General features: G+C 68.5%; 2 protein-coding genes across 2 annotated transcripts in view; both read left to right on the top strand.

Annotated features, from left to right (window-relative positions):
- Positions 1 to 19,110, top strand: part of CABIN1 (calcineurin binding protein 1) — an 80,311-nt gene extending 61,201 nt beyond the window's left edge. The window contains exons 30-39 of the mRNA XM_036307368.1: positions 8,543 to 8,706; positions 9,541 to 9,637; positions 10,480 to 11,145; positions 12,024 to 12,098; positions 13,014 to 13,293; positions 14,525 to 14,680; positions 15,240 to 15,466; positions 15,568 to 16,390; positions 18,034 to 18,208; positions 19,014 to 19,110. Of these exons, the coding sequence (XP_036163261.1) occupies positions 8,543 to 8,706; positions 9,541 to 9,637; positions 10,480 to 11,145; positions 12,024 to 12,098; positions 13,014 to 13,293; positions 14,525 to 14,680; positions 15,240 to 15,466; positions 15,568 to 16,390; positions 18,034 to 18,208; positions 19,014 to 19,110 (2,760 nt within the window). The remainder of the gene's footprint in view (positions 1 to 8,542; positions 8,707 to 9,540; positions 9,638 to 10,479; positions 11,146 to 12,023; positions 12,099 to 13,013; positions 13,294 to 14,524; positions 14,681 to 15,239; positions 15,467 to 15,567; positions 16,391 to 18,033; positions 18,209 to 19,013) is intronic.
- Positions 19,111 to 19,366: 256 nt separating this feature from the next.
- On the top strand, positions 19,367 to 26,971 carry SUSD2 (sushi domain containing 2). The gene is made up of 15 exons (XM_036307389.1): positions 19,367 to 19,497; positions 20,979 to 21,186; positions 21,362 to 21,513; positions 21,884 to 22,051; positions 22,387 to 22,561; positions 22,647 to 22,848; positions 23,034 to 23,119; positions 23,198 to 23,466; positions 23,541 to 23,684; positions 23,774 to 23,932; positions 24,735 to 24,983; positions 25,121 to 25,393; positions 25,492 to 25,668; positions 26,175 to 26,277; positions 26,383 to 26,971. Exons 1-15 carry the CDS (start codon positions 19,422 to 19,424, stop codon positions 26,405 to 26,407), a joined length of 2,466 nt encoding a protein of 821 aa, XP_036163282.1. The 5' UTR covers positions 19,367 to 19,421; the 3' UTR covers positions 26,408 to 26,971.
- Positions 26,972 to 27,822: the final 851 nt, after the last annotated feature.

Raw genomic sequence — 27,822 nt, forward strand, 5'->3', positions numbered from 1 at the left:
GGAGGCAGGGAGAAGCGGCAAAGGCCTGTGGCTCCAAAGTGCTGGCATCTCAGAGCGCCAAGGCCGAGAAGTCAGACCCCTCCCAGAACATTCCGGCCACCTGCCAGCAGCACGGGCCCCCGGGGGACTGGGGTTAGGCCAGGTGGGGGCCAAGGACCCATCGGCAGAAAGTAGCCCGGGCGACCTGGACTCTCGCTGTGACCAGGCCAGTGGGCAAGAGCAGTGTGCCAGGACCCCCCACCCAGGGTGACCCAGAGCGGCCAGCCCCTCCCTGCTCACAGGCTCCTGCTGGCCCAGGGCGCGGTCAGGGCGGCCTGGCCTCCTGGGTCCCCAGGCTGGCAGGGACCTCTACCTCTTGGGCCCTTGGGTGGCCTAGGTGTCTGTCTCTTCCGGGTGCCCCTGCATGTCCAGGTGCCCTGCAGGCAGTTAGGACCCAGGGGCTCCCGCACAGGGTGCTGACAAGTCCCAGGAGGGGCTCGGGCCCACCAAGCCTGCCCTTGCAGGCGCTCATGTGACCCCCCCACCCGGGGCTCCATGTGCGCAGGCGTGCTACCCTGGGGGGCCAGGGAGTGTGGCCTCCCTCTCCTGGGCCTGCCAGCTAGAGACGGAGGTGCCCATCTCCTGGCACAAACAGGGCTCAGGGTACAGGCATCCTGTGGTGCCAGGAGCAGGGCTCAGGAGGCTGACGACTGGCAGGCACAGACCTTCTCCCAGCGAGGTGCCCCCAGAGGCTCTGCTCAGCAGGTGCCTGACACAGAACCCCTGAGCTCCCCACAATCACCAGCGGCTCCCTCCCTCCGTCTCCCGAGAGTGCCACCCAGGCTCTGGGTGCGAGGGTGTGTGCTGGGGCTGCCAGGGATCAGACCCGGAGGCCTGGACGCAGGGCTGATTCTAGAACCACCCTCAACACAGACGCTCCTTCCGGGGCCAGGTGTGAGGGGCACATTCTCAGCCTCCTTTGGTCTGACTTCCAGGAAGTGGATAAGGTATGAAATGAGGTCATGAGCTGTGCAACGCAGTGTCACATGTCTGCTCCCGCCCTGGGGACAGCCAGGAGGAATGCCAGCTATGGCGCTGTCCAGGCCCGGGGTGAGTCCTGGCCAGACTGGGCTCACTGCTGTGGGACAGGACCAGTGCCCGACTCGGAACCCGTCCCCGATGTGGGTGTCATGATGACACACATGTAGGTGAGGAGGGGCTGCTGTGGCTTGAGTGATGTGCGGGTTAAACTCCTCGCCTGAGACCCAGCCCATAGTGAGCGCTCATGGGGGCCCATGCTTTCCTCGCAGCCTTGGGGTGGCTGGTCCTCATGCTTGGCGCCTACAGGTGGCTGACCTCTTGGCGCCCCGGCCTGGTCCTCCCAGTACCCGGCAGAGTAGCAGTCCTCCAGGGGTGCTGAGGTGCCACCTCTGGGTCCCAGGGGGGCGGGCAGAGGTCCTGGGCCACCAGGAGCCACATCGGGACTTGGCTAGAGGGATAGGTTGGACCTGGGCTGACATGAACCGGGGGCACCTGGCGAGGGTGCGTGGCAAACCTGGGAACACCAGTGGGCTGGAGCCAGCCCGGGTGGAAGACAGGTGGAGACGAGCCATCTTGGGAGATGTCACCTCAACAAGTGCCACCAGGATGGGGGCCAGGCGGACCTGAAGCCTCTGGGTGTGTGGGAGGGAGGAGGGAGCGAGGAGCCTGGGGCGCTGGGGAGGTGAAACTGGTTTGGGGGCAACCTCTCTCCAGCCCTGCTCCCGCCTCTGCTGGCCTTCCCTGAGCTGGGCTGGAGGGGGGGGGGGGGGGCAGTCCCCCGGGCAGCCGCCCTCGGGAACTGGGAGGAAGGTGCTGTGTCCCCACAGGAGCGCTGGGTGCCATCTGCTCTGGGTGAAGCTCTTCCCTGCTGAGCCCACTCCTCACCTGTGCGATGGGCACAGGACCCCTTCCTGGCATCAGCAGGGCAAACGCGCCCAGGAGCAGCCCTCCCCGCATTACAGAAGGCTGCCCCGCCAGAGGGAGGTGCTGCCCTATTGGGATGCCCAGCCCCGCCCTCGCACCCTGGGGCCCAGTGCCTGCTCCTCGCGGGGCCTCATTGAGGCCCCTCCAGCTGTGAGCCCCTCTGTTCTCCCGACCCCTGAGGGTGTCCTGCCCCACTGATGGGTTCCACGTGGCACAACTCCAGGGGGCGCCACTCACACAGTTAACGGGGGGGGGGGCAGCCGTGGCTGGCCGCTGCCCACCTGGCCCCGCACCCGGGCCGCCTCCACGCCGCTCTGCCCAGCCGCGGGTCAGCAGCCCCCCGCGGGGATCGGCCAACAAAAGTCTGTTGTGCGCCTGGGCCCGCTTCCAGCCGAGCCCGAGCCCGCGCCCCGTCCGGCTCTGCCCGCCCCGCCCCGCCCGGCCCGCCGCGAGCGCCTCCGCGGCCATGGCCCGGCGCCGGCAGCAGCTCCGGCACAGATGCCACGGCGGAGCTGGCGGGTAGGAGCTTGCCCGGGGGCGGGGGCCTGGGCCGCCACGGCCTCCCCGCCGCCCGCCCGCCCGGCGCTCGCCGTTCCGAGCTCCCCGAGTCCCCCCGGGCGCCGGCCCCCGCCCGCCTGGCGCAGCAGGAAGCCCGCGGGCCGTGGGTTCCCGGGCGCCGCGGCGGAGGAAGTCGGCGGGTGGTGGGCCGGCGCCCCTGGCCCGGGGCCGGCGCCCTGCGCGGCGTCAGGTGGGCGGAAGGGCGGGCCGGGCGGCGGCGTGCGGGGGCGGGCGGCGGGCACCGGGAGCCGCACATGCCTGCGTCGCCCGGAGCAGCGGCGCAGCGCGCCCAGCAGACCCAGCCCAGGGTCGTGGGCGGGAGGGCGGGCGCGGGGGTGTGCGCCGCGCGGGAAAGCGAAAGCTGCTCGCGGGCCTTGGGCCCCAGCAACTTGGCGGCGGGCGGCGCGACGAGGAGCTGCGCGGGGCGCTCCCAGGGATGGTGAGCGGACCCCCGGGCGGCGGCCCTTCCCGCTCAAACAGCGGCGCGGGGGCGGGAGGTGGTGCCCGCGCTCGGCGGTGCCCAGTCCGCTCCGAGCCCTGAGCGGGCGGGACCTTGCCCGTCAGCGGGAGGAGTGGGTAGAGGGACGCGGGTCCGGCCCGGGGTGGGGCCGCCGAGGAGTTGCCCGCCGGCTCCCGACGCACCGAGTAGTTTCGGCGTTTCCCGGGGAGGGGAGGGGGCGCCGCGGCAGCTCGGGGCCCAGCCCGCGTGTCTCCCTGGGCGACTGCAGGCCAATGGCAGGCTTCCCCGGCCCGGCCTGTGCCGGGGGGTTACCTGTGGATGCGGGGAATCCCTCGCCCTGGCGGGAGGGCAATGGCGCCCCTGGCGGCCGCTGTACACCCTGCAGCCGGAGACGCCGGCCCCTGAGGGGTTTGCAGTGGGAACGGCAGGACTTCCTGCCCCCAGGGGTGTTCGGCCTCGCCTGCCCGGGGTCACCCAACCTCAGGCCTGGAGCAGATGGAGGCTCCGAGCTGTGGGACGGGGAGGGCCGTCAGCTCCTCGGGACAGCAGGAAACCTCCCGGGCCCCGGGCCCCGGGCCCAGGGTTCCCCATGGCTGCCGGAGGCCGGGTTCTGCGGGTCATCCCTGCTGCTGTGGGCCTGGGGCGCGCGGCGAGGGCTGCGTGAGAGCACTGTGGGAGAAGCTGGGCCGCCCTGCTTGTGCTGTGGCCCGGAGCTCAGGCACCAGGTGGGCTTGCCTTTGGGAGGCTCCTGTGCGTTTGTGGGTGACAGGTGTCTCCCCAAGACTGTGGAGGGTGTTGGTATTCTCCCTGAGGCCGCTCCTAACCTCAGGGCCTGCAGCCCAGCTTCCCCCGACTCGTGGTTGTCCTAGCCCAGTGATGGCGAACCTACGACACGCGTGTCAGAGGTCACACGCGAACTCATTTTTTGGGTTGATTTTTCTTTGTTAATTGGCATTTAAATATATAAAACAAATATCAAAAATATAAGTCTTTGTTTTACTGTGGTTGCAAAGATCAAAAAATGTCTATATGTGACACGGCACCAGAGTTCAGTTAGGGTTTTTCAAAATGCTGACACGCCGAGCTCAAAAGGTTCGCCAGCACTGGCCTGGAAACAACTTGGTGCTTCTCGGGGAGCGAGGCTGCCCCAGCTCCCTCCGTGCCGTGGGGCTCCCTCCGTGCCCTGGGGCTCCCTCCCGCGCTCCAGGCCAGCTGCCCCCACAGCAGCTGGTCCTCCCCGCAGCCTCTCCACCAGCCCCGCGCCTGCTGCTCCCGGGACTGGGCTGCCGGCAGGCGCCCGCCCTCGCCTGCTTGAAGCTGAGTCACCGCGGGCCGTGCCAGGGGGGCTGGAGGGATCCCTCTGCCGGGGGCTCTCCCCTGGGTGCTCCAGCCCTGTGTTCTCTGTGGACAGGGCTGTGGACGCTGAGGGGCCGGGAAGCCATGCTCCTCATCGTCACACGGCACCTGGGCCCGGCGGGCTGGAGGCCCAGGAAGACAGAGGCCCAGCCTGCCCCGGGGAGCACGGCTGCCGCCCGCCCGCCCGCATGGCCGCCGCCCGCCCGCGTGGCCCTCGGCTCCATCCCAAGGAGCAGGAGCAGGGGAAGCCACGGGGAGACGGCTGATCAGCTCACTTTTTTTTTAATCACCTTCAGAGAGGAAGGGAGAGAGAGTGAAAAGAGAAACCTCAATGATGACAGCATCATGGATCGGCTGCCTCCTGCACGCCCCCTACTGGGGATCGAGCCCACAACTCAGGCACGTGCCCTGACTGGGATTGAATCGTGTCCTGGTTCATAGGTCGACGCTCAACCACTGAGCCACGCCGGCCGGGCCAGCCAGTCACCTGCATAATAACCCTGAAGACTCAGACCCCAGCACCCACCAGTGGGGACTTGACTAGTGAGGGGATCCCGTGGGGTGACCCGCCGTGGCCGTTTGGAATGGTGGGGAGTTTTTGATGATGCGGGAGGACACATGTGCTGTATACTCTGAGTCAGAGCTAAGGCAGACGCCACGCGCCCTGGCTCCTTCCGCTCAGGACACCCAGGCGACGGAGTCGGCCCCGGGGGCTGCCCCTGTCCCCCTTGGGAGAGGCCCCCCTCTTCCAGCTCCTGCTCCTCCTGGGCTTCTCTCTGGCTCCCCCTAGTGACTCCTCCCCAAATTCCTGCTCTCGGCCTGTCACCCTGGTAACTGCCTCTTCCGTCCCCTCAACCTGGATGGCGGCCACGTGTGTCTGTCCCACGAGTAGAGCTCCCATTGGGGGGCGTGGCTGACCATCCGCATGGCCCGGGTCCCTGGGTGCACTTGGCTTTCTGTGCAGCTGCCAGGCTCTTCCCCAGCCCAAAGGGCACTCACCGGACAGAGCAGAGCCTGCTCTCCCCTCGGCTCAGCCGCCAGCCGGGCCAGATGGCTTTGTGTTATGCCTGCGCGCGTGCATCTGGGAGTAAAAGGGATTGATTGGGGCCCTCTACCTGGAAGGGATATGGGTGGGTAGGGAGCTCTCCTATGCAGGGATACGGCCAGGCCTGACCGCACGGGGTGTGTCCTGGCCCTGGCCCTCTGTGGGGATTAGCTGGAAGCCCCTCGGGAGTCTGGCTCCGGGGCGCAGGGACCCTTGCCTGGCCATGGAGAGGCTGCTCAGACAGGCCCTCCAGCCTGAACTTGAGGAGGGAACCCACATGCAGCCTGGGCTCGGCGGCCGTCCAGTGTGGTGGGGGCAGGCTGCCTCGCTGGGCCGCGGCTTCCTACCTCCCCAGTGAGCAGCGTCAGCCAGCCAAGCTGTTGGCACATGGGCACGATTGTGTAACTGATGCCACAGGCTCCTGTGGGCAGCATCCTGCGATCCGGGAGGGGATGCAGGAAGGAGGGGGAATCCCAAAGGGAGCGAGTGGGCGCAGTGCCGTGTGTGATGGGAGGCGTGCCTGCAGAACACGTCTTGGATGAGGATTGCCTCACTTCAGTGACCAGACGGCAGCCCTGGCGCCACGATCCCTGGCGAGGCTGGTGTGTGGGGCTGCGCTGCGCAGTCCCCGTGAGCCCCCGCAGAGCACGGAGCCAGCAGGGAGTTTCCGTAGCTGCCGATGGGCTCACACCGCCCCCCCTCCCCAAGGGGAGAATCAAACGGGTATATGCCTCTTGGCTTCCGTTCCAGAACCTGGGCGCAGAGCAGGTGCATGGGATCCCTGTCCCCAGGGGCTACCCCCCACCTGTGAGGGCCGCTGTGCCCACTGCCTGGCCCGCGCCGCCTGTGTGGCCAGGGCCCTGCCCGTCCCAGTGAGTGTGGGGTGGGGACTTGCTGTTGCCTTTTCAGTGCAGAAAAGTGTCACCGCCTGCTCCCGTCCCCCGTGCAGGGCTGGGTGCACCTGCCACCTTGGCAATCTGCAGGCGAGGGGCCACGGGGATGCGGGAGCCAGCCCTCCCCGAGCCTTGCTCAGCCAGGTGTGTGTCGGGGCCCCAGGGACAGGCCCAGAGCTGAAGGAGACCCACTCCTGTCTAGGGCATATCCCGACCACCCCCTCACCCCCCTGCCCATCGGAGGGCTGGCCCCCAGTGGTCCCGGCAGAGTCTTAGGGGGGCAGCAAGCAAGCAGGGCTTCAGGGAGGAGGTGATGTCAGCTGGGCAGAGGAGGCAGGAGGCCATCTTAAGAATCGTGAGATTCACGGGCATGCGAATGGGTGATGAGTGTCCTGAGTTGAGGCAAGAGAGGTGTGAGAGCCACACGGCTCAGCGCAGCTGAGTGGGTGCAGGAGGCCTGTGGGGCCGTAAGCAGGGAGGGAGGCCGGGTGGATGGATTTGGGGGGCGAGAGAAGGAGGAAGAGGCTGGATGAGGCCTGAGCTGGGGCAGGGGTTGAGGGGTACATGGGCAGGCTTGGTTCCAGCGCAGTGTGAGAAGGGGCCTTTTCTAGTAATTCACTGGAGGTGGAACGGGGCCCCCCAGAGGCGGTGAGCTCCCCAGATGTGCGGACCGAGGTGGGCACCCCCTTGCAGGCATGGAGGATAGGCATTGAGGCCCAGATACCCCAAGTACCTGGAGCCTCACGGCACTGGCACCATATCTGAGGCCCCTACAACCCCTGCCTCTGCCCACCTCTCAGCCAGGTTGACCCCGAGTCCCCGGGGGCTGTCTCCAGACCCCCCCCTCCCCCCCGCCTGTGCCCTGGCCGCATAGGTGTGGATGGCAGGGGGTGGCGTAGGAGGGGCCCAGAGAAGTCAGTGCCCCTCTCCTCACACCCACCCCAGACACGATCTGGGGGCAAATGTGACCCTTTTCTCGTCCTTCTTGGTGGCTCCCGAGGAGGTTCCGTGGGGTGTGGCTCTGTGGTAGAGTGAGACCCAGCAGCGCGGTCACACCCGGGTCCCAGCCGCCTGTGGCCCCGGCCACCGGCACGCGCCTGTGGTGGCGGCAGGAGGCCGGGCAGTGCTGCCCGCGCTCCTCCCCTTCCTGTTACCCAGGGGCCACGGCCGAGCTTCCCTCTGATCCTCTGGGGTCGGCCGGCTTCGTGGCCCGAGGGCTTTCTCTGAGCGCGAAGCTGTGGTGAGGACCACGCTGATGTCTGTAGGGCCTGGCAGGATCAGGTCCTCACTGCGGGGCCTGGCGGGTGACAGAAGCAGCACCTTCCCGGCCGGCCGCTGCGTCAGAACAGGGTGGGCTGCCAGGGTCACCTGGGGGCAGCCCGGAGCTGAGGGGCTCAGGTCCTCTTGCTCGAATGGCTCCGGGCGGGAGGTGCCGGCTCCCCTCCCTGGCCTGGTGGGTGGGTGCCAGGCCGTCATCAGGGACCAGGCCTGGGGGGGCACCGCCTGGACCCCGCACTGTGGGCCCGTGCGGAGGAGGCAGCGTCGCTCACGGCCCTGGTCCGTTCCGAGCCGGGATTTCTCGAGGGCGTTGGCCACGGGCCTATCTGGGGGCTGCCAGCCCTTCCCAGGCCCCACGCAGACGTGTGTCCTCCTGTCCTGGCCTCGGGCCTGAGGCCGCTCGCTGTCAGCCACTCCCTGGCCCTCGGGGTCGGAGGCTTGGCGGAGGGGGGGTGCTCCCCAGAGCCAGCCCTGCCCCGGCCCAGCCTTCGGATGGCGGGTAGGATGGCGAGGAGTGGCTGAGGGGTCTTGGCCAGAACAAACCGCGGACAAAGGCGCGTTAGTGGGACCGAGCATCCTAGGAGCTGCAGGTCATTTCCTGCTCAGACCTGGCTTCCCCGATGCTGCTGGAGGGAGTGCGCCTGCACCTGGCTGGCGACAGCTGCCAGATGCTCACGCTCACGGCGGCGACCTTTTGACCCTCAGTTTAGCTCCAGGAATTGGGCTCCCTGCGAATCTGCGCCTGTGCAGGCAGTAGGCACAGAGCTTCCTATTTGACCAGTGGTTGTCGCTGATCAGTTGCGACCCGCATGCTTCCCGTAGGAGACACAGATCAAGTGCCGTGGACGCATTCAAAAGGGGGGAGCACAGCAGCATGGGGACCCTTTCATGCCGTTTGGGGGGGAGCAAGGTGGGGTGGCCACACTTCCGCCCCCTTAGGCAGAGTCCCCTGGCACCGTGGCAGCGCCGGGTGCAGCCCTTCTCACCTTCCCCCCCATCACCCTGCAGGGCATCTGGCGGATCCCCGTGGATGAGATCGACCGGCCGGGCAGCTTCGCCTGGCACATGAACCGCTCCATCGTGCTGCTGCTCAAGGTGCTGGCCCAGCTGCGGGACCACGGCACCCTGCTGAGGGTGTCCTCCATGCTGCAGCGCACCCCGGACCAGGGCAAGTGAGTGCAGCGCGCAGCCCTCCACTCAGCCTCTCTGCCAGAGCCTGGGGTCCACGCGCACCGCCCGGCGCCCAACTCGGGGAGCACAGGCTTCTGAGGGGCTTGGTTTCCCCACTGGGACTCTGACGGTCCAGTCTTCCCTCTCCTGTTCCCCAGGTCGTGGGAAAACAGGCCAGGTCAGAGCTGGGTGTCCCAGGTGAGCGCCAGTAACAGCAGGCCAGGCACCAGGAGGGCCAGGGCCCCAGGCAGCCAGGGAGCCCGCTGCCGGAAAGGGCAGGGGGCACGCAGGACCCAGAGACACCCGCCACAGCTGCCACGTGCAGGGGGCACGCAGGACCCAGGGACACCCGCCACAGCTGCCACGTGCAGGGGGCACGCAGGACCCAGGGACACCCGTCACAGCTGCCACGTGCAGGAGGCGTGGGGGACCCAGGGACATCCACCACAGCTGCCACGTGCAGGGGGCGTGGGGGACCCAGGAGAGATGCAGTCACAAGGTCTGGCCCAGCTGTGGGTCCCCGTGCTGCCAGCAGCTGTCCCCATGCCTGTGCCGCCTCCCCTCCTCACCGTCTCATTCAGCTGCCCTGTGCCAGGCGCTGGGCAGGGGCCTCGGTGGGGCCTGGGGCACACAGGTTTGTGGGGGAGAAGCCAGAGCCCCGTCTCTCACTGAGCTGGCCCCGCCCACTGCGAGCCCAGGGCAGCTCCTGGAGAGCAGACGCGGGCATATGGGCACCTGAGGGTCGGGCAGGTTTTCCGGGACAGGAGGGGCTTGGCCCCCGCCCAGCAGTGCTGTGTGACACTCTGCCATCCTCTCTGCCCCCCGTGTGTCTGCAGGAAGTATCTGCGAGATGCTGACCGCCAGGTCCTGGCACAGCGGGCCTTCATCCTCACGGTGAAGGTGCTGGAGGACTCGCTGAGCGAGCTCGCGGAGGTACCGCCGCACCCTCCTTCCCCCCTGGGGTCCCGATCCCGCGGTCACTCCTCGTGCCCCCATGTCTCCGCCTGTGAATGGCACCTCCTGCCGCCCCGGGTGGGAGTTCAGCACAGTCGTGCGCACGCACGTAGCCAGGTGCCCAGCATGTGAGGCAGACGTGGGCTTGTGGTCAGTGGGGGTGATAGTGACATTCCCCAGGCTGCTGCGCCCACGGCTCCCTGTCCCAGCCCTGAGCCCTGCTAACAGCATCTGTAATGACAAAACAGATGGCAAAGCCGGCCGTCACCTCGCCCGCCAGCTCCACTGGCTGAGCAGGGCTCTGAGTGCCCGGCCCACGGTCCCTGCCCGCGCAGTCCTCGCCTGTTGTACAGCTGAGCACTGGAGGCCCAGGGGGTGGGCCACTGGCTTAGCAGATGGGACCTGGGTGAGAACAGTCCCCTGTAGACCCCTGCCCAGTGGGGCTGGCTGGGCTGGGGTGCAGGGCCCAGGGCAGCCCTCTAACCCCTCCCCCCGGCCTCTGCACTGGGGCCACGTGAGAGCCTAGGACAGGACTGGCCCTGCCGCAGGCCTGGCCGGCCACCCCCCACCCGGCGCCCAGGGCTGCCCCGAGGCTCATGCTGAGGGAAGCTGGCCTGGCCCAGGCCTGTCTGCAGCCGGACCCCTCCAGCCCCACTGCTCTCTCCAGGCTGGGGGTCCGGCAGGGAGGGCCTTCCCCAGGCAAGTCCCCTGGCCCTCAGGCGGGTGGGCAGGGCCAGAGTGGCCTTGGCTGGGCAAGCCTGGTGCCCGGGTGCTTTTCAGTGGAGACACCGAGGCTGCGTCTCTCCCTTCGGCTTTTCTAGGGGTCAGAACACCCAGGGCTCAAGGCCTGCGGCCTCCCCGGAGCCAGGATGACCACCGACGTCTCCCACAAGGCCAGCCCCGAGGACGGACAGGAGGGCCTCCCCCACGCCAAGAAGCCCCCCCTGGCTGATGGCTCAGGGCCCGGGGCCGAGCCAGGGGGCAAAGCGTCTCCCCTCAACCACCGGCCCGTGGCCATGGACGCGGGAGACGGTGCAGACCTGGGCGGGGAGCGGAAGGACAAGGAGAGCCCCCGGGTGGGCCCCACGGAGCCCATGGACACCGGTGAGGCCGCCGCTCGCCGCCTGGACTCCGAGCGGGCGCTGCCCCTGCCGCCAGGCCGCTCCCCCCGGGATCGGGCCCCGGAGAGCCGGCCCACCGAGCTGTCCCTGGAGGAGCTGAGCATCAGCGCCAGGCAGCAGCCCAGCCCGCTCACCCCCGCCCAGCCGGCCCCCGCCACGGCCGCCTCCGCCCCGAGGGCAGGTGGCCACCCCGAGGAGCCGCCGCCACGGCCCAGCCGCAAGAGGAAGCTCCTGGAGGACACGGAGTCGGGCAAGACGCTGCTGCTGGACGCCTACCGCGTGTGGCAGCAGGGCCAGAAGGGCGTGACCTACGACCTGGGCCGCCTCGAGAGGATCATGGCCGAGACGTACATGCTCATCAAGCAGGTGGGTGCGGGCGGCGGGTCCTGCCCGCGGAGCCGTCTGTCCCCCGGTGTGCGAGGGCCTGGCTTGGGGGTGTACCAGCTGTGGTTCCCACCACCCCTCTGTCCACTGCCCTGGGGTCTCCGCTCAGAGAAACAGCGGGCGTGTCAGGGCACCGAGCTGTGTGCTTTACACACGGTGCAACTGCACGTGTCACTACACCGTAAGACTGGGTAAACGCACAAAACACCAGCCCCGCTTTCACAAGTCTGTGTTCAGTTCCAAAGGAAACGAGCCATTTACAGAAATCTATCAAATCCAGGGGCAGGGAGACCCTGAGGCCACCGCGTGACGGGCTCGGGGCCCTTCCCCAGAGACCTTCCTGGATACGCGAGGAGCCGTCGTCCTTCCGACTGTACTTTCCTTTTTTTAAAAAAAAAATGTCGGGCCCATAGCTCCTCCTCCACTACCAGGGATTTCCACCTGGTCAGAGAGTTAGCTGGTCAGAGAGTCCTCCTGGTACCAGGTTTCAGGTTCAGTCCCTGGTCAGGACGCACACAAGAAGCAACCTTTGGCCTGGCCAGCGAGGCTCAGTCGGTTGACCTATGCACGTGCCAGGGTTGCGGGCTTGATCCCCAGTGGTGGGCGTGCAGGAGGCAGCCGATCCATGAGTCTCTTCATTGATGTTTCTCTCCCTCCTCCTCTGAAATCGATTTTTTTTAAGAGTATGGTCACGGGCATGAACTGGGCGTGGCCGGATGGGCCAGAGCTCTGGTCCTGGGGGCCGACCGCGGGGACGGAGGGCACCTGCCCGGATTCCCCAGGGGGCTGGGCCGGCCTCAGCGGTGGGAGGCTTCTCAGGAGCCGGGCCGGGCCTCTGACTCGGGGTGTCCCCTGCTCAGGTGGACGAGGAGGCTGCACTGGAGCAGGCCGTGAAGTTCTGTCAGGTGCACCTGGGGGCCGCCGCCCAGAGACAGGTGAGCCCCACCCTGCGGCCGGGGCGGGGCCTCCCACCCAGGCCCTGGGCTGCAGCCCAGAACCGAGTACTGGCCGCGCCTGTGGTTAGTGGGGCCGAGGGGAGGTGGGCAGGAGGGAGCTAAGCCTCAGGCCTATGGGGAACCCCTGACCACTGGCCTGTGGCGGGACCATCGTACAGCCCAGACCCACCTCTGTGTGACCTGTTTTGGCTCAGCTCCCTTCTCTGTCATGAGGACCGGGACCCATGCTGCCCACCCCCCTGGCCTGTCTGCCCACCCCACGCCGGACTGGGCCCCAGTCTCGGGGTGACCCCACCGCCTGCAGCTGGGCGGGCCCTCACGCAGAAGCAGTGTCAGGAGAGGCAGGTCCGCGGGGCACTGGCCTGACGAGGTGCCCCCCAGCAGGAGGCTCACCCGAGCTGACGGCCTCAGCGGGGGTTCCACCACTCAGTGCGGTGGGTCCTCGCCTCTGCTCTGAGGGGCTCAGGGCACCAGGCCCCCTGTGCTGTCCCTCCTGCGGAGCTGTGCCGTCCCCGTCCCGTCCCCCAGCGGGTAGAGAGCTGCAGGCCTGTAGCCGGGCTGCGGGCAGTCGCTGCTGGCCGGGCGGGGACAGGCTGGAGCGCGGGAGTGTCCCTCCAGGTCCCTCAGCCTCCGTCAGGCGCCTCTGGGACGTCGCCCCAAGGACTGGCCCCGTCACTGCAGCCCCCACCTCGGACACTCCAGCCCGTGCCCAGGAGCCGCCTCTGAGTCCCCGCCACGGCCTGGGCGTCCTCCCCGAGAGGGACGCTGGGTCCCGGCAGGGTCCTCGGGGCTGCCTGTGAGCGGTCGGCAGCTGGGCCAGAGCGGGGCCGAGTGCGGGACAGTGCGGGCCCGGGCTGACCAGCCTGCTGCCTCACCTCCCTTTCGCCCTCACAGGCCTCAGGGGACACGCCCACCACCCCAAAGCACCCCAAGGACAGTCGAGAGAACTTCTTCCCTGCGGCTGTGGCCCCCGCAGCCCCCGACCCTGTGCCAGCAGACCTCCCACGGCCCAGTGACGCCCACCCCAAGCCCCGGCCTGCGCTGCCCGCCGCCTCCGCCGCCACCTCCTGCCCTCCCTCCACGTCAGCTTCCACCCCAGACCTGTCCAAGGACCCCGGGCCCCCCCAGCCACACAGGCCCGAGGCCACCCCCAGCAGGGCCTCCCCCGGCCCAGGTGAGTCCAGTCCTGTCCATCAGTGGGGTGAGGCCCCTCCCACCAGAGGCAGCAGGTCGGCTCCTGCCTGCGGAGTGGGAGGGGGTGGGGCGGGGCCCCCTGCTACTCGTCAGCCACTTACCCCGGGGCGCACCCTGCACCTCCTCTCTGAACCTCACCCTCCAGTGCCTCAGTCTCCCCATCTGTAGAGTGCGGTAAGGAGGGCGGGACCGGCCCCGGTTTAACTGTTTCCTCCTCCCAGGAAGGCTGAGGCTAAGGCTTTATCTCTTTATCTTGGGATCAACAGATAAAGGGATGAAGTCCTCAGGAGGAGACTGGGGTGGGTGCGGCCCTGTGCACACCGTGACCTTGCAGGCCTGTGAGTGGGGGGCAGGGGCAGGCTGATGGGCTCATGGAGGAAGAGGGCCTGCCTCCTGCAGGGCGCCATCTGCGCGGGCAGGAGGCCTGCTCTCCCTGCCCCTGGGCCCAGGAGGGCGCACAGGAGCCTAGGAGCCCCCTCCTGCCGCGCTGTGTGCGGACGGTCTGTTCCCTGATTGCCAGGCTGCTGGGGCAGGCAGGGGCCGGGGCTGGTCACGCCGGCCTGTGTCGGGCACCAGGAGCTGTCATTCCTGCTGGGGTGGGCGAGGCCTCTCACCTGCAGGAGGAGGCGGGTGCTCCTGGCAGAGGGCACTCCATGGCAGAGTAGGAGGGGAGGGGAGGAGCGCTGGCCCGTGTGGCAGGGGATTCTGGGCCCCAGTAAGGAGGAGGAGGGGCAGGATCAGGACCCGGACCCTGGAGAAGCCTGGATGCAGCTGGGAGCGGAGGCGGGCGGGGCTGGGGCCTGGGAGCAAGCAGGCGGCTGGCTAATGGCCTGGCTGCTGGCCATGGTGCCGTCTCCGTCCCTCCGGCCCATCCAGTCCTTTGCTCAACCAAGGCCAGTTCCTGGCCCTGCCCCGTGCCAGGGAAGGTGCGGCCTGGTGGGAGGGCACGGTGCCAACATCCCTCTCCGTCCACTCTGGTCGTAGCAGTTCTGACTGGCTCGTTCTGATCGCCCTCCTGTGAGCTGGGCGATGGGGGCTCATCCTCGGTGTGGCCACCCCTGTGTCAGGCGCACGGGGTCCAGGTGCGGGAGGGGCGGTGGCAGTTTCCTGCCAGCACCAGCCTGGCCTCACTAGGCCTTGTCCCAGGGCATGGGGGGGGTCCCTGTCCCTCGGCCGGGTGAGGCGGTAACCACGCCCCTGTGTGCCCACAGAGGGAGAGGAGCCGGCAGGGGGGGCGGAGGGTGCCGGCTTCCTGCCCCAGGAGCCGCCATGTGCCGAGCAGGTGAAGACCCCCCAGGGCGCCCCAGCAGAGCCACACGGCTGGCCTGCCGCCCCCCTTCCAGGCGCTGAGCCATCCGGCGGCCAGGGTAAGGCTTCGGAGAGCAGCCAGGGTGGGCTTCCCAGCAGCAGCACCTCCCTTCCTTGGAGGATGGGGGTGCAGGGAGGGGAGGCCCCGGGGATGGGGAGGAGGGAGGAGTAGGGGAGGAGGGAGGGGTAGGACAGGGAGAAGCGAGGGCAGGCGGAGCCCAGGCCCAGCTGCTTACGGGGCGGAGGGTGCCCAATGGGGCCGGGAGGCAGGCACAGGGGCGGGGCAGGCAGGCAGCGGGGCTGGCCAGTGGCCCCGGTCAGACCCCATTGCCATCCGCCGCCCTAGCCGGCCAGGCCCCCTCGGAGGCAGGGCTGGCGCCGCCTGCGCTGAGGACGGGTTCCTTATAAAGGCAGCGCTCGCAGGAACGTGGAGGCCAGCCAGGCTCCCACAGCTCCCCAGGGGCTGGCCGTGCAGCTGCTGCCTCCGGCTCCGGCACACGGAGCCCGTGCCGCCCGAGCGTGAGGGGACGGTGGGCACCCTGGGCTCTGGGCCCGAATTGGGGAGGGGCAGGTAGGCCCAGGAGACTGAGCCCGGCTCAGCCCGTGGCCCACCCCCAGCTGCCAGCTCCAGGGTGCCCAGCAGTGGGAGCGCCCAGCCCCCCGAGGGCCACCTGGGCCAGGCGGAGCCCAGCCGGGCCAAAGCTCGCCCCCTGCCCAACATGCCGAAGCTGGTCATCCCCTCGGCCGCCACCAAGTTCCCCCCCGAGATCACCGTCACGCCGCCCACCCCGACCCTGCTCTCGCCCAAGGGCAGCATCTCGGAGGAGACCAAGCAGAAGCTGAAGGTGACGGGCTGGGCGGGGCTGGGCGGGGGCTGGTGGGCTCTCGGGCGGCGGGGGCCTGGGGCCGGGCCGGCCGCCTGACCAGTGCCCTGCCCGGTCTGCAGTCAGCCATCCTGTCTGCCCAGTCGGCTGCCACCGTGCGGAAGGAGAGCCTGTGCCAGCCGGCCCTGGAGGTCCTGGAGACGTCCAGCCAGGAGTCCTCACTGGAGAGCGACACGGACGAGGACACTACATGGACATCTGAGGGCCGGACGCCACGCCTGGGGCCCAGTGCACCCCCACTGCCGGGCCCGCCACACCCCAGGGCCCAGCGCACCCCCATTGCTGGGCCCGCCACACCCCAGGGCCCAGCGCACCCCCATTGCCGGGCCCGCCACACCCCAGGGCCCAGCGCACCCCAGCTGCTGGGCCCGCCACACCCCAGGGCCCAGCGCACCCCCACTGCTGGGCCCGCCACACCCCAGGGCCCAGCGCACCCCCATTGCTGGGCCCGCCACACCCCAGGGCCCAGCGCACCCCAGCTGCCGGGCCTCCCTCCCACGTGGCCTCCTCCCTGCCCGCCTGGGTTGGGGGCTGACCCCACCAAGTGGGGCCCAGGGGAGGCCCAACTCAGCCACGTGAAAAGGACGGCGATGGGTGGGAGTTGGCACCGCGGCCGCCTTTTCTATGAAATGCTGACTCGCCGTGCCCCAGCCCAGCCAGGGCCGCGGCCAGGAGAGCCGACAAGCGGGCCCTGCCCATGTCGGGTCCCCCCACTCCCTTTTTTGGTTTCTTTTCTAATAAAGATGCAACCGTTCTTTCTGACTCTTTGTTCACGGGCCTCCCTCAGCCAATCGCTGTCCAGAGTCCCTGGCTCCTCCCGTAGGCCTGCTGCAGCCCCAGGTGCCCAGGCCGGAGCCATGCAGGACAGACCCTTCCGGGAAGGGGGTGAGGAGGTCCCCTCGAGGACACGGGTGAGGGCTGGTCCCTCTGGTGTGGGGATGGCGGAGGCCGGGGGCAGGCAGGGCCCAGGCTGTGCTGAGGAGCTGGCTTGCACCCCAATGTGGTGGGGCCTGAGGGGCAGGGTCTGCATCAGGAAGGGCCCCCACACCTCTCGCAGGACCAGCCACACGAGGGGGGCTCCGTACAGGATACAGGGTGGTTGGCGTTGTTCTCGCACCAAAAGGCGGCAGTCCGTCAGGACACGTGCCTCGGTGTGTACGGGAGCCAACCAACCGAGGCCTCACCCTTCCTCTTCCCAAGGCTCTCCTTGGGCCTGGCTGGGTGGCTCAGTGGATAGAGTGTCAGCCTGCAGAATGAAGAGTCCGGGTTTGATTTCCAGTCAGGGCACTTGCCCTGGTTGCGGGCTTGATTCCCAGGAGGGGGCGCGCAGGAGGCAGCCAATCCATGACTCTCTCTTCTCACTGATGTTTCTCTCTCTCCCTCTCCCCCTCTCCCTTCCTCTCTGCAATCAATAATAAAAGCAGCTTGAGTGCCGGGCTAGAAAGAGGAAACGGCGCCTTCCTTTCTCCTGGTCCACGGACCCGCTTCCTGGGAACCTCAGCCCGCGGGGCATTCCCACCACCGTCCTTCCTAACCCGGCCCTGGGAACACCTGGGCCCTGGGCCTGGGCTGAGTCCCGGCGCCAGCCCCCAGGCTGGGTGTCCGGCTGCTCCCCGTCTGGGCCTCGGTGCCCACCCCCGGCCTGTTACCGCAGAGGGGCCCAGGCCCCCAGGCCCCCAGCGGGTCTGCCTCGGCTGGCGTGCGGGTTCCCAATTCCCTACAGCAGTGGTCCTCAACCTTGGCTGCACATTAGAATCACCTGGGAATCTTTTTAAAATCCTGATTTCTGGGCCTCATCCTCCGGAAATTCTGGGTTTGTGTTTTTTTTGTTATGGGGTGGGGTCACAACATTAGTAACAAAGAAACAATTTCTGGAGGATGAGGCCCAGAAATCAGGATTTTAAAAAGATTCCCAGGTGATTGTAATGTGCAGCCAAGACTGAGAACCGCTGCCCTACAGGAAAGATTTCACAAGGCGAGTCCGTGATTTTGAGGGCACACTTATTACAGCTGGGGCCAGCGAAACCAGGAGCCCCGGAGGGGCTGGTCTGGCCCCGTGGGAAGGGGAGGGAAGGGGGCCGGGGAGACAGGGTAGGGGTGAGCCTGGGAGGAGCTGCTGCCGCCTCTTGCTCCGCTGGTTGCAAGTCTCTGGGGACCCTTGGCGTTTAGGGGGTTCGTGCCTGTGGGGGAGAAGAGGAGGAAGGGAAAGGCGTGGGCGTGCTGCGCTCTCAGAGAGTCTTTTGGCTTTTTTTTTTTTACTGTTCATCCTCACCTAAGGATATTTTTTCCAGTGATTTTCAGAGAGAGTGGGAGGGAGAGAGAGAGAGAGGACGAGGAACATCGATGTGAGAGAGACACATCTTAGGCTGCCTCCCCGACGAGCCCTGACCGGGGCCAGGATCGGTGAGCAGGCCGGCGCTCTAACCACTGAACCACCGGCCAGTGCTGTTCTGAGAGTTTGTCAAAGGCTGGGAGTGGAGGGGCTGAAGAATAGAGGCTGCCTCGGCTTTCTCGCTGTGCCCCTTCAGGGTCCTGGTCTCTGCCGATTGGTCGGCACCGGGCAAGGGGGTCATCAGTCATTGCGACGGGTCCTGGTTTTGCTGCTTCTCTGGGCCTGGAGCGGAAATACCCACGGAGGCCTAGATGTTACCTGTGGGGAGGAGAGGTCATGGCCGTCTACACCCATGAGCTGCGCTATGCAAGGTCAGGGGGTCTCTCTGCCTCCGTTCCCCCATCCCACTTGCCACGGAATTTTCCTAGCTTCTCCCGAACCTGCCTCATGCCCACAGCAGGTGCCCAAGCCCCCAGCAGCCCAGCTGGGACGTGTGTTCCCAACCCCCGAGACTGGTTTCCCTGGTGCCTGCAGGTGCCACCTCTCTGGCGCAACTCGGGCTCGCCTGCCACTTGAGAGGGGCGGTGCCCGGGGAACAGGCTGGCGGACCTGGAGGTGGAGCAGGTCGCAGCCGAGATCGGAGACCTTGAGAAGAGGGTCTGGGAGAGCCTATCTGCCTGTCTGCACACCCAGCCCCGGGGACAGGGCCGGAGTGGATTCCAGGCTGGACCCTCCCCGCCCGCCCGCCCGCCCGCGCCTCGGGGGGCTGCCTGGGCTTCCTAGTGCTGCCCCTCCCAGGGCCCACCTTCTCGGCTGGGCCTCAGTTTCCTCCCCTGCACCGCCAGGAGGGAGGGGAACACAGAGATTATGCAAACTCCAGGAGGGACAGCACTGCCGGGTGGGGCTGGGCGGCTTCTCTCCGGAATCCGGGCTCTGGCCCTTTCCCCACCCGGCTCCCTCCCTCCCCAATCAGCACCTCCCTCGAGATCCCAGCGAAACCTGTTAACTCCTGCCCACCTACCCCCACCCCACCCCACGGCCGGGGGCCTCCCTCAGGGCCCAGGCACCTCCCTACAGAAAAACCGAGGCCTGGAGACGGGACCTCCGACCTCCACGGAGAGGAATCCTGAGATCCCAAGTGCAATCCCGCCTGACCCCCCCCCCCCCCCGCCAAAGCTCAGGCCCTTCCGGGAGCCTCCCCGGACACTCAGCAGGCGCCAGGGTTGGGATCCAGCGGTCAGAGCCCCAGCCTCGGGACATCCGGCTCCTCTAGCACCAGAGGTCCGGCCGCTGGGGCTGGCCACCCCCCCGCCCCCCGCTCCCCCTGCCCCCTCCCCCCCCCGAGCCCCAAGCCGGCCAGGAAAGTGCTAAGGGCGCAGGTGGGGCCCTGCTGGCGCGCACAGGCACCTGTGGACTTTGAGAAGGGACCCAGTGAGGGGCTGGCGGGCAGGGCAGGCAGGGCTGGGCGGGGCGGGCAGGCGGGGCGTCGGGGCGGGGCGGGCGGGGCGGGCTCTGGAACTTAGCCGGCCTGCAGCCTCCCAGCCTCCCGCACTGCTGCACCGCCCGCTGCGGACACGCTGCACCATGAAGCCGCTCCTGCTGCCCTGGGCCCTGCTGCTGCTCGCCACGGCCCCGGGCCCCGGCCCCTGGCCCGCAGCAGGTACGTCCCACCCTGTCTTCCTGTCCCCCTGTCTGTCCGTCTGTGGCAGACAGTCCCAGAGCAGATGCCCCTCTGGCTCAGCATCTGGCCATCTGCCAGGCTAGCTGTGGGCTGTCCTGGGGGCCTGGGAAGAAACTGGGGGCTCTAGGGTCAAGGGGCCACCCAGCAGGGATGGTGTCTCCCGCAAACCTGCTGGGAGCCGGGAGGCATTGCTGCCTGGGAGGGGAGTGGCTGGGCGGGTGGCAGCTCAGAAGAGCCCTTGGCCTGAACCGTAGTCCTGATGGAGGGTGTGCTTGACCATGGAGGAGCCCCCTTTAGTCCCCCTCCCCCCACCCCACCCGCCCGCGCTCCGGGCCAGAGGCCCCAGAAAAAGAGCGGAAAAACCACACTTCAGAGCCAGGACCCTGCACCCCTACCCTGCCGCCTGCCTCTGCCCTCTGGGCAAGGCTGGAGGTCATGGGGCTCCCAGCCCCCGACCGTCCCTGTCTCCCCAGCAGAGAAGAGCCACCACCCTCCTGCCACCTGCCTCCCTGGCATCACTCAGCCCCATTCGGGAACCATCAGCTCATCCTCAGTCAATAAATATTTATTGGCCTCTGATGTTCCCGACCCCGTGCTGGGGGAGGGGCCGCCGGGGGAGGCTCTGCCCAGGCCTGGCCTTTGACTGTCCCCTTTGGGGCGTGGCCCCAGCCCAGCACCCCACCAGGTCGTGCAGACAGGCCCCTGTGCCCCTCACCGGGGGCCACTGAGATGCATCAGCTCCGGACTTGGTGGCTGAGGCTGCCTCCTACACGCCCCCTGCTGGGGATGGAGCCTGCAACCCGGGCACGTGCCCTGACGGGGATCGAACCCCGACCCTTCCCTCTGCAGGCCCATGCTCTATCCGCCCCGTCCTTCTGTCCCCCTGTCTGTCCATCCGTCCGTGGCAGACAGTCCCAGAGCAGATGCCACACCTGCTAGGGCCGGGGCTCCTTCCCACGCTACAGAGCTGTCCGTCTGGGGGCACTTGCCCCTCCTCCCCTCGTTCTACCAGTGATGGCGAACCTTTTGAGCTCGGCGTGTCCGCATTTTGAAAAACCCTAACTGAACTCTGGTGCCGTGTCACACATAGAAATTTTTTTATCTTTGCAACCATAGTCAAACAAAGACTTATATGTTTGATATTTATTTCATATATGTAAATGCCATTTAACAAAGAGAAATCAACCAAGAAAATGAGTTCGCGTGTCACCTCTGACACGCGTGTCACAGATTCGCCATCACTGTATCAAGCCGGTCTCTCGGGTGAACTGCTGGGTGACCCGTGTGAGAATCACCCGGCCACGGGCCCTGTGGTGTCCACTGTCCACGTACGACCCCGGCCGCCTTCTGCCAGGCATGCTCCTCTCGAACGGGCTCCCGGAAGCAGACACAGCCCTACAGGGACGGGGGGGAGGGGGGGCCCTCCCCGGGGGACAGCTGCTCAGGGCCCTCTTCTCCAGGGGCCCAGGGGACCTGCTCCAACCGCTGTGGGGACCGGGGCAGCCTGTGCTCCTGCCACCCGACCTGCGTCGGCCTGGGCACCTGCTGCCCCGACCTGCGGGACTTCTGCCTGGAGATCCAGCCCCACTCGGGCTCCATGATGGGCGGCAAGGACTTCCTGGTGCAGCACCTCAAGTGGACGGGCCCCGCCGACGCTGTGATCTGCAGGTGGGAGCGCGAGGGGCCGTGCCTGCTGCCTCCCCCCCACCTCCCACACTCACACGTGCTGGGTGGCGCCCCAAGGACCCAGGACGGGAACGCTGGCCGAATGGGTCCCCCAGGGAGCTCAGGGGCCCACAGCCCGCCCTGGCCCGGCCTCTCCTGCCACCCCTGCCCTCCACAGGTTTAAGGAGAGTGTGCAGACCCTCGGCCACGTGGACTCCATGGGCCGTGTCCACTGCGTGTCACCACTGCTCTACGAGACGGGCCGCATCCCCTTCACCGTCTCCATGGACAACGGCCGCTCCTTCCCGCGATCGGGCACCTGGCTGGCTAGTGAGCACCCCGTGCTGGTCCAGGCCAGCGCCCCCGGGGACTGTCGGGTGCTAATCTATGCACACCTGGCCCTGCCGCCCAGGCCCAGCCTGTCCCTTGAGGGCCCGCCCGCCCGCCCGCCCGGGTTCCCAGAGCTCCTCTCCCCGCCCCGTGGCATCCAGACAGGTGTCACCGCCCAGAGGGCAGGGGGGCGCAGGGGCACCCCGAGGGCTGGGCCCGGCCAGGGGAGGGCCTCGCTCTCCCAGCCTCTGTCCTTTCCTACCACCGTGAGGGGCGGGGGGGCCCCGTGGCCTTAAGGGGACTGACATACTTTGTTCCTGGGAGGCCCCCGGGCCTCAGGCCCCCCCTCACCTCCCCTCCCTCCGCCCAGTGCACCCCAGCAAAGTGTCGGATTCGGAGAAGAGCCAGCTGGTGAACGAGACCCTCTGGCAATACTACGGCACCCCCGGCTCTGGGGGCAACCTCTCGCTCACCTGGAGCGCCTCCGCCCTGCCCAGCAGCGCCGTCAGCATCGAGCTGTGGGGCTACGAGGAGACAGGTGAGCCCCCTGCCGGCTGCTCGCAGGAGGGAAAGGGAATCGCGGGGAGTCCCGGGAGGGGGAAGCCCCAGCCAGACTGCAGTGAGGACGGTAGACCGGAAGGAGAATGGGCCAGGGCGGGGCGGGAGGGCGGAGGGAACCCTGCAGGGAGGGGTGGGCTGCCCCTCCTCTCTGAGCCCCGGGTCTGGCCTGGAGCAGGGACAGTGACCCTGAGAGCAGGGGCAGGAGAGGGTGGCTCGAGCCAGGGTCCTTGTGGGAGCAGCAGCCGCCCATGCCGCCTCCGCCCCGGGGGTCCTGGGACGGGGTGCAGGGCTGACGGGGCCTCGCTCCCTCAGGGAAGCCATACTCAGGGGAGTGGATGGCAAAGTGGTCCTACCTGTACTCTCTGGCCACCAACATCCCCAACTCCGGCTCCTTCACCTTCACGCCCAAGCCCGCGCCCCAGAACTACCAGAGGTGGGAGCTGGGGGCGCTGAGGATCGTCAGCAGCAAGTACCACGGGGGCGCCAAGTAAGGACGGCCAGGGACGGGAGGGCCACTCCCCGCCGCCCGCCGCCCGCTCCTCACCTGGCAGCGCTGACTGTGTGCCTCACAGGGACGTGCAGGCGCTCTGGAGCAACGAGCACGCCCTGGCCTGGCACCTGGGCGAGGACTTCCAGGCGGACCCCGTGGCCTGGGCCCGCAAGCAGTGCCAGGCCTGGGAGGAGCTGGAGGACCAACTGCCCAACTTCCTGGTGGAGCTGCCCGACTGCCCCTGCACCCTGGCCCAGGCCCGGGCCGACTCCGGCCGCTTCCACGTGAGTCGTGTCCCCGTCCCCCCCGCCCCCCAGGCCGGGGCCCAGGAACCATCGAGGGTGCACGTGGGGCCAGGACCGCACGGGGTGGGCAGACGGAGGCCCCTGGAGGGGGGCCGGGGTCCGAGGGCCCCCGCGGGGGACGCGATGGGGCTGGCGGAGCCTGACAGCCGCCCGCCGCTCTGCAGACGGACTACGGCTGCGACATGGAGCGGGGCAGCGTGTGCACCTACCACCCCGGGGCCGTGCACTGCGTGCGCTCCGTGCAGGCCAGGTGAGACCCGGGCTGTGGGACGGGGCGGGGCCCGAGGGCGGGGTGCCCGCGGCCGGCCTGACCTGCCCGGCCCCCCAGCCCCCGGTTCGCCGCCGGCCAGCAGTGCTGCTACACCAAGGAAGGCACACAGATCCTGACGGCCGACAGCACCAGCGGCAGCACCCCGGATCGCGGCCACGACTGGGGCTCGCCCCCCTTCCGCGCCCCGCCCCGCGTGCCCGGCCTCTCCCACTGGCTCTACGACGTCATCAGCTTCTACCACTGCTGCCTCTGGGCGCCCGACTGCCCCCGCTACATGCGCCGGCGGCCCTCCAGCGACTGCCGCAGCTACCGGCCCCCTCGCCTCGGTGGGTGCCAGGCGGAGCCGGGCGCGGGACGGGGCGGGGGGAGGGGCGGCCCGCTGACCCTCCACTCTCCGCAGCCTCTGCTTTCGGGGACCCGCACTTTGTCACCTTCGATGGCGCCAATTTCACCTTCAACGGGCGCGGCGAGTACGTGCTGCTGGAGGCGGCGCAGACCGGCCTGAGTGTGCAGGCGCGCGCCGAGCCCCGGACGACGCCGGAGGGTGAGGCCGGGCCCAGGGGCTGGGTGGCTCAGGGTCACCCGGCTGGGAAGCCGCAGCTGAGCAGCCCCGTTCTGCACCCTCCCCTCCAGGCGTGCCGCAGCGGGGCACCGGGCTGACCGCCGTGGCCGTCCAAGAGGGCAACTCGGACGTGGTGGAGGTGCGGCTGGCGGGCGGGGCGGGGCCGCTGCAGGTGCTGCTGAACCAGGAGGTGCTCAGCTTCGCCGAGCAGAACTGGATGGACCTGAAGGGTGAGTGGGCGGCCCGACAGGTCACCCGCGCCTCCGCCGGGCTCTTCCACCCGGCCTCCTGCCTCTCCCGGGGCGGCTGGGACAGGGCTGCTGGGACAGGGCTGCTGTCCAGGGCCCAGATGTGGAGATGGAGCCTCAGGCAGCCCTCTCCGCGGCACCCCTGCGGAAGCGCCCGCACAGGGCCCTGCCATGGCAGCTGGGGGCAGGCATGGCTCTGGGACCCTAGAGCAAAGCCCGGCCTTGAGCCTTCACGCCCAGGGAGCCCGAGACCCACCCCCTCCCTGGTCAGAGCCCGGAGATGCCAGGACAGGGGTGCGTCCTCCCTGGACCCGGAGGAGCCGGGAGCTGCAATGCTCCCGGGAAGCTGGCTGGGGGCCAGGGAGCAGCTGCTCCCTGTCCACCCCCTGCCCTCCCGGTGCTGCGGCCTCAGGGAATGAATGAGTGCCATGACTCCCAGCTGGGGGCGTGGGCACGTGGGACGGGCTATGGGCACTGAGAATGCAGGGACCCTGGCAAGGGCAGAGGCTGCTGCCTCCCAGTCAGGGATGGAGGGCCGACTGGCAACCCCACACATGGCCTCAGCGTGGGGGGTGTCTCTTCAGGGCCTGGGCACCTCTGATCAGCAGGGGCTGGGGGCCCCGATGCAGGTGTGGGCCTGGAGTGGTGGAGTCCCAGTAGTGGGGCTGGTCCCGGGGTGCCCTGTCCTTCCCCGAAGCCCAAGGGTGCAGGCCCACCCATCCTGGGGCTGTGAGGTCACAGGGCCCCCCAGAAGGCAGCCCTGACCCCACTCCATCCGTGCCAGGCATGTTCCTGTCGGTGGCTACCGGGGACAGGGTGTCCATCATGCTCTCGTCGGGTGCGGGCTTGGAGGTCAGCATCCAGGGCCCCTTCCTGGGTGTGTCCGTCCTGCTGCCGGAGACGTTCCTCACCCACACACGCGGCCTCCTGGGGACCCTCAATGACGACCCCACGGACGACTTCACGCTGCGCAACGGCCAGGTCCTGCCCCCCACCTCCAGCTCCCGGGAGCTGCACCGGTTTGGGGCCGACTGTGAGTGACGAGGGCCCACGCTGTGGGGAGAGGTGTGGCAGGGCGGGGTCGGTGCAGGAAGGGGACCCCAGGCCCAGACCCCCAGGCAGGAGACCCCAGGCCCACACCCCCAGCCAGGCCTGCCTGTGTCTCCCCAGGGGCCGTGAGGAACGCCTCCTCCCTGCTCACCTATGACTCTCGGCTCCTGGTCAACAACTTCCTGTACGGGCCCAAGCATGACCCCACCTTCCAGCCCCTCTTCCCCGAGGAGGTGGCCCTCAGCCCCAGCCAGGCCGCGGAGGCAGCCGAGCTGTGCGGAGGCGACCACTTCTGCAGCTTCGACGTGGCCGCCACCGGGAGCCTGAGCGTGGGCAATGCCACCCGGGCGGCCCACCAGCTGCACCAACGGCATGTGCAGAGCCTGAAGCCCGGTGAGGGGGGCAGGCCGCCGGGGGGAGGGGCAGGCGCCTGGCACGGGGACAGGCCTCCAGGGGCTCACGGTTGTCATCTGCACCGTCTCCCCTCCCAGTGGTGTCCTGCGGCCGGCTGGACCCGCCCCCCAATGGGCGAAAGGATGGCACCAACTACCTGATGGGCTCCACTGTCCTCTTCCACTGCAACAACGGCTACAGCCTGGTCGGGGCAGAGGTCAGCCAATGCCAGGCTGACGGCACCTGGTCTCGGCCCACCCCGACCTGCCAGCCAGGTGAGGATGCAGGCCCTCTGGTCCGAGGCCCGCTGCTGCCCAGCCCTGCCCTGCCCTGCCCACATACGTGTCCCGCCCCGCCCATACATGCCCCGCCCACACACGTGTCCAGCCCCGCCCACACATGCCCCGCCCACACATGTCCCGCCCTGCCTAACCCAGCCCCGCCCATACACTTGTAGGGGTCCCCGCTCACCACGTGCTCCCCCAAACCCAGCCCCGCCCACACATGCCACGCCCCTCCTAGCCTGGCCCCACCCATATACTTGTCAGACCCCGCCCACACACGTGTCCAGCCCCACCTAGCCCGGCCCTGCCCACCATGTGCCCCCCCCCAGCCTGGTCCCGCCCACACACTTCTCTGGCCCCGCCCACACATATGCCCCGCCCCCTTAGCCCCACCCCGCCCACATACTGGCCCCGCCCACATGCTTTGCCCCAGTGCCCATGACACACCCCCCACACGCTCCGCGCTCCGGCCGCCCTGACCTCCCGCCCCTCCCCAGGCCGGAGCCACGCGGTGCTGCTGAGCATCATCTTCGGAGGCCTGGCCGCCGTGGCTGTGGTCACGCTGATCTACGTGCTGCTGCGACGCAGGAAAAGCCACACGTGAGACCCCACCCCCACGGTCCTGCCCCTCCTCGGCTCCCGGACCCTGGGCCCCGGGGCGCTGGTGGGACGGCGGTGCCGCTCTAGCCCTGTTCTCTGTTGCAGGGCCGCCTGGACTTCGAGGCCCTGAGCGGGGCCCTCTGCACCCCCCTGGCCGGCCACCTGGGGCCGAAGACCCGCCCCCCCGGAGAAAGGCCCGAACCCCCGAGCGCCAAAGCCTGGCCCCGGGACCCAGATGCCTGGCACTGTGGACCCGAGGCCGGTGCCCTGCTCTGCCACCTCGGACCGGACCGACCTCTGACTGTGCACTCCCGAGCCCCTGCTCCCACAGTCCTTGCATCTCGGGCTCCCCAGACTCCAGACTCCAGACTCCATGCCCCTGAGCTCTAACAGCTGCCTCCCCGCCTACCCTCCAGCGTCTGGTACTCAACTGTCAATACCTCATTCCCCGCGCCCGCTGCCCATGCCCCGATGCCTGATATACGGACACCTGGTGCCCCAGCACTCGGCTGCCTTGATCCCCAGACCCTGAGCCCAGCCACGACTGCAGGTGGGCCCCGGCCAGGGCATGGAGGGGTCGCAGGACCCCAAGCAAAGGGTCACCCTCTGAGCACCAGGCTCGTCGCCGACTCCCTGGAATGTCACGGAAACAGCCCGCCCGCCTGTACAGGAGAAAACAAGCCATGGTGCCCACCCTGGTGTCCCGCGTTCGTGCTTTGGTTCCAGAGAGTTCCACACGCCCTTCAGGGGCCAGAGCGTCCTGGCCTGGGCCCTCCACCCACTGCCAGGTGACCTGGGCCAGGTCCCTCCTCGGCCTCGGTCTCTCCATCTGAGAAGTGGGTTGAGACAGGGACCCCGGGTGGGGTGGGGAGGAAGGGCGTGGTGTCTGGGGTGCCACCCTGGGTGGCCAGGAGATGAGACGATGAGACGGAGCCAGCCTGCCCTCCCCGGTGCCACCACCTGCCCCTTCACCTGCAGAAAGCTGGCCCCCGGCCCCCGGCCCCCCACCCTGCCCCAGCAGTTCCCCGAAGCTGGTGGCACGCCCCATGTCCTCTGACCCGGGTCCATGTTCTGGGCCCCTGGGCACTCCACCCAGGAGAGTCCAGACGCTGAGCATGGAGCACGGGCCTCGTGCCACTGCTGCCCACCGGAGCCCCGGCCACTCCTCCAGGGCCAGGCGGCTGGCATGGGAACACAGGCCAGGAGCCCCAAGTTCCCTTTGGTGATGCGGGTCATGGAGGGCCTGACAGGGTAGGCTTGCACTGTGCGCGTCAGAAAGCACCGAGGAGTGTGGGGTTGGAGGCTGGTGCCCCCTGCGTGTGCCAGGCGGGCATCTCCGTCTGAGGGGCGGGGGCCAAGGGGGTAGTGTGCCTACAGGATGAAGAGCCTTAGGAGAGCCCTGGCCGGTTTACCTAAGTGGATAGAGCACCGGCCTGCGGACTGAAGGGTCCTGGGTTCGATTCCAATCCAGGGCACATACCTCGGCTGGCGGCTCGTCCCCGGCCTGGGCCTGGTCAAGGGCGTGCAGGAGGCAACCCGTCGATG

Source organism: Myotis myotis, unplaced genomic scaffold, assembly GCF_014108235.1.
Source record: "Myotis myotis isolate mMyoMyo1 unplaced genomic scaffold, mMyoMyo1.p scaffold_m19_p_47, whole genome shotgun sequence".
NCBI lineage: Eukaryota > Metazoa > Chordata > Mammalia > Chiroptera > Vespertilionidae > Myotis > Myotis myotis.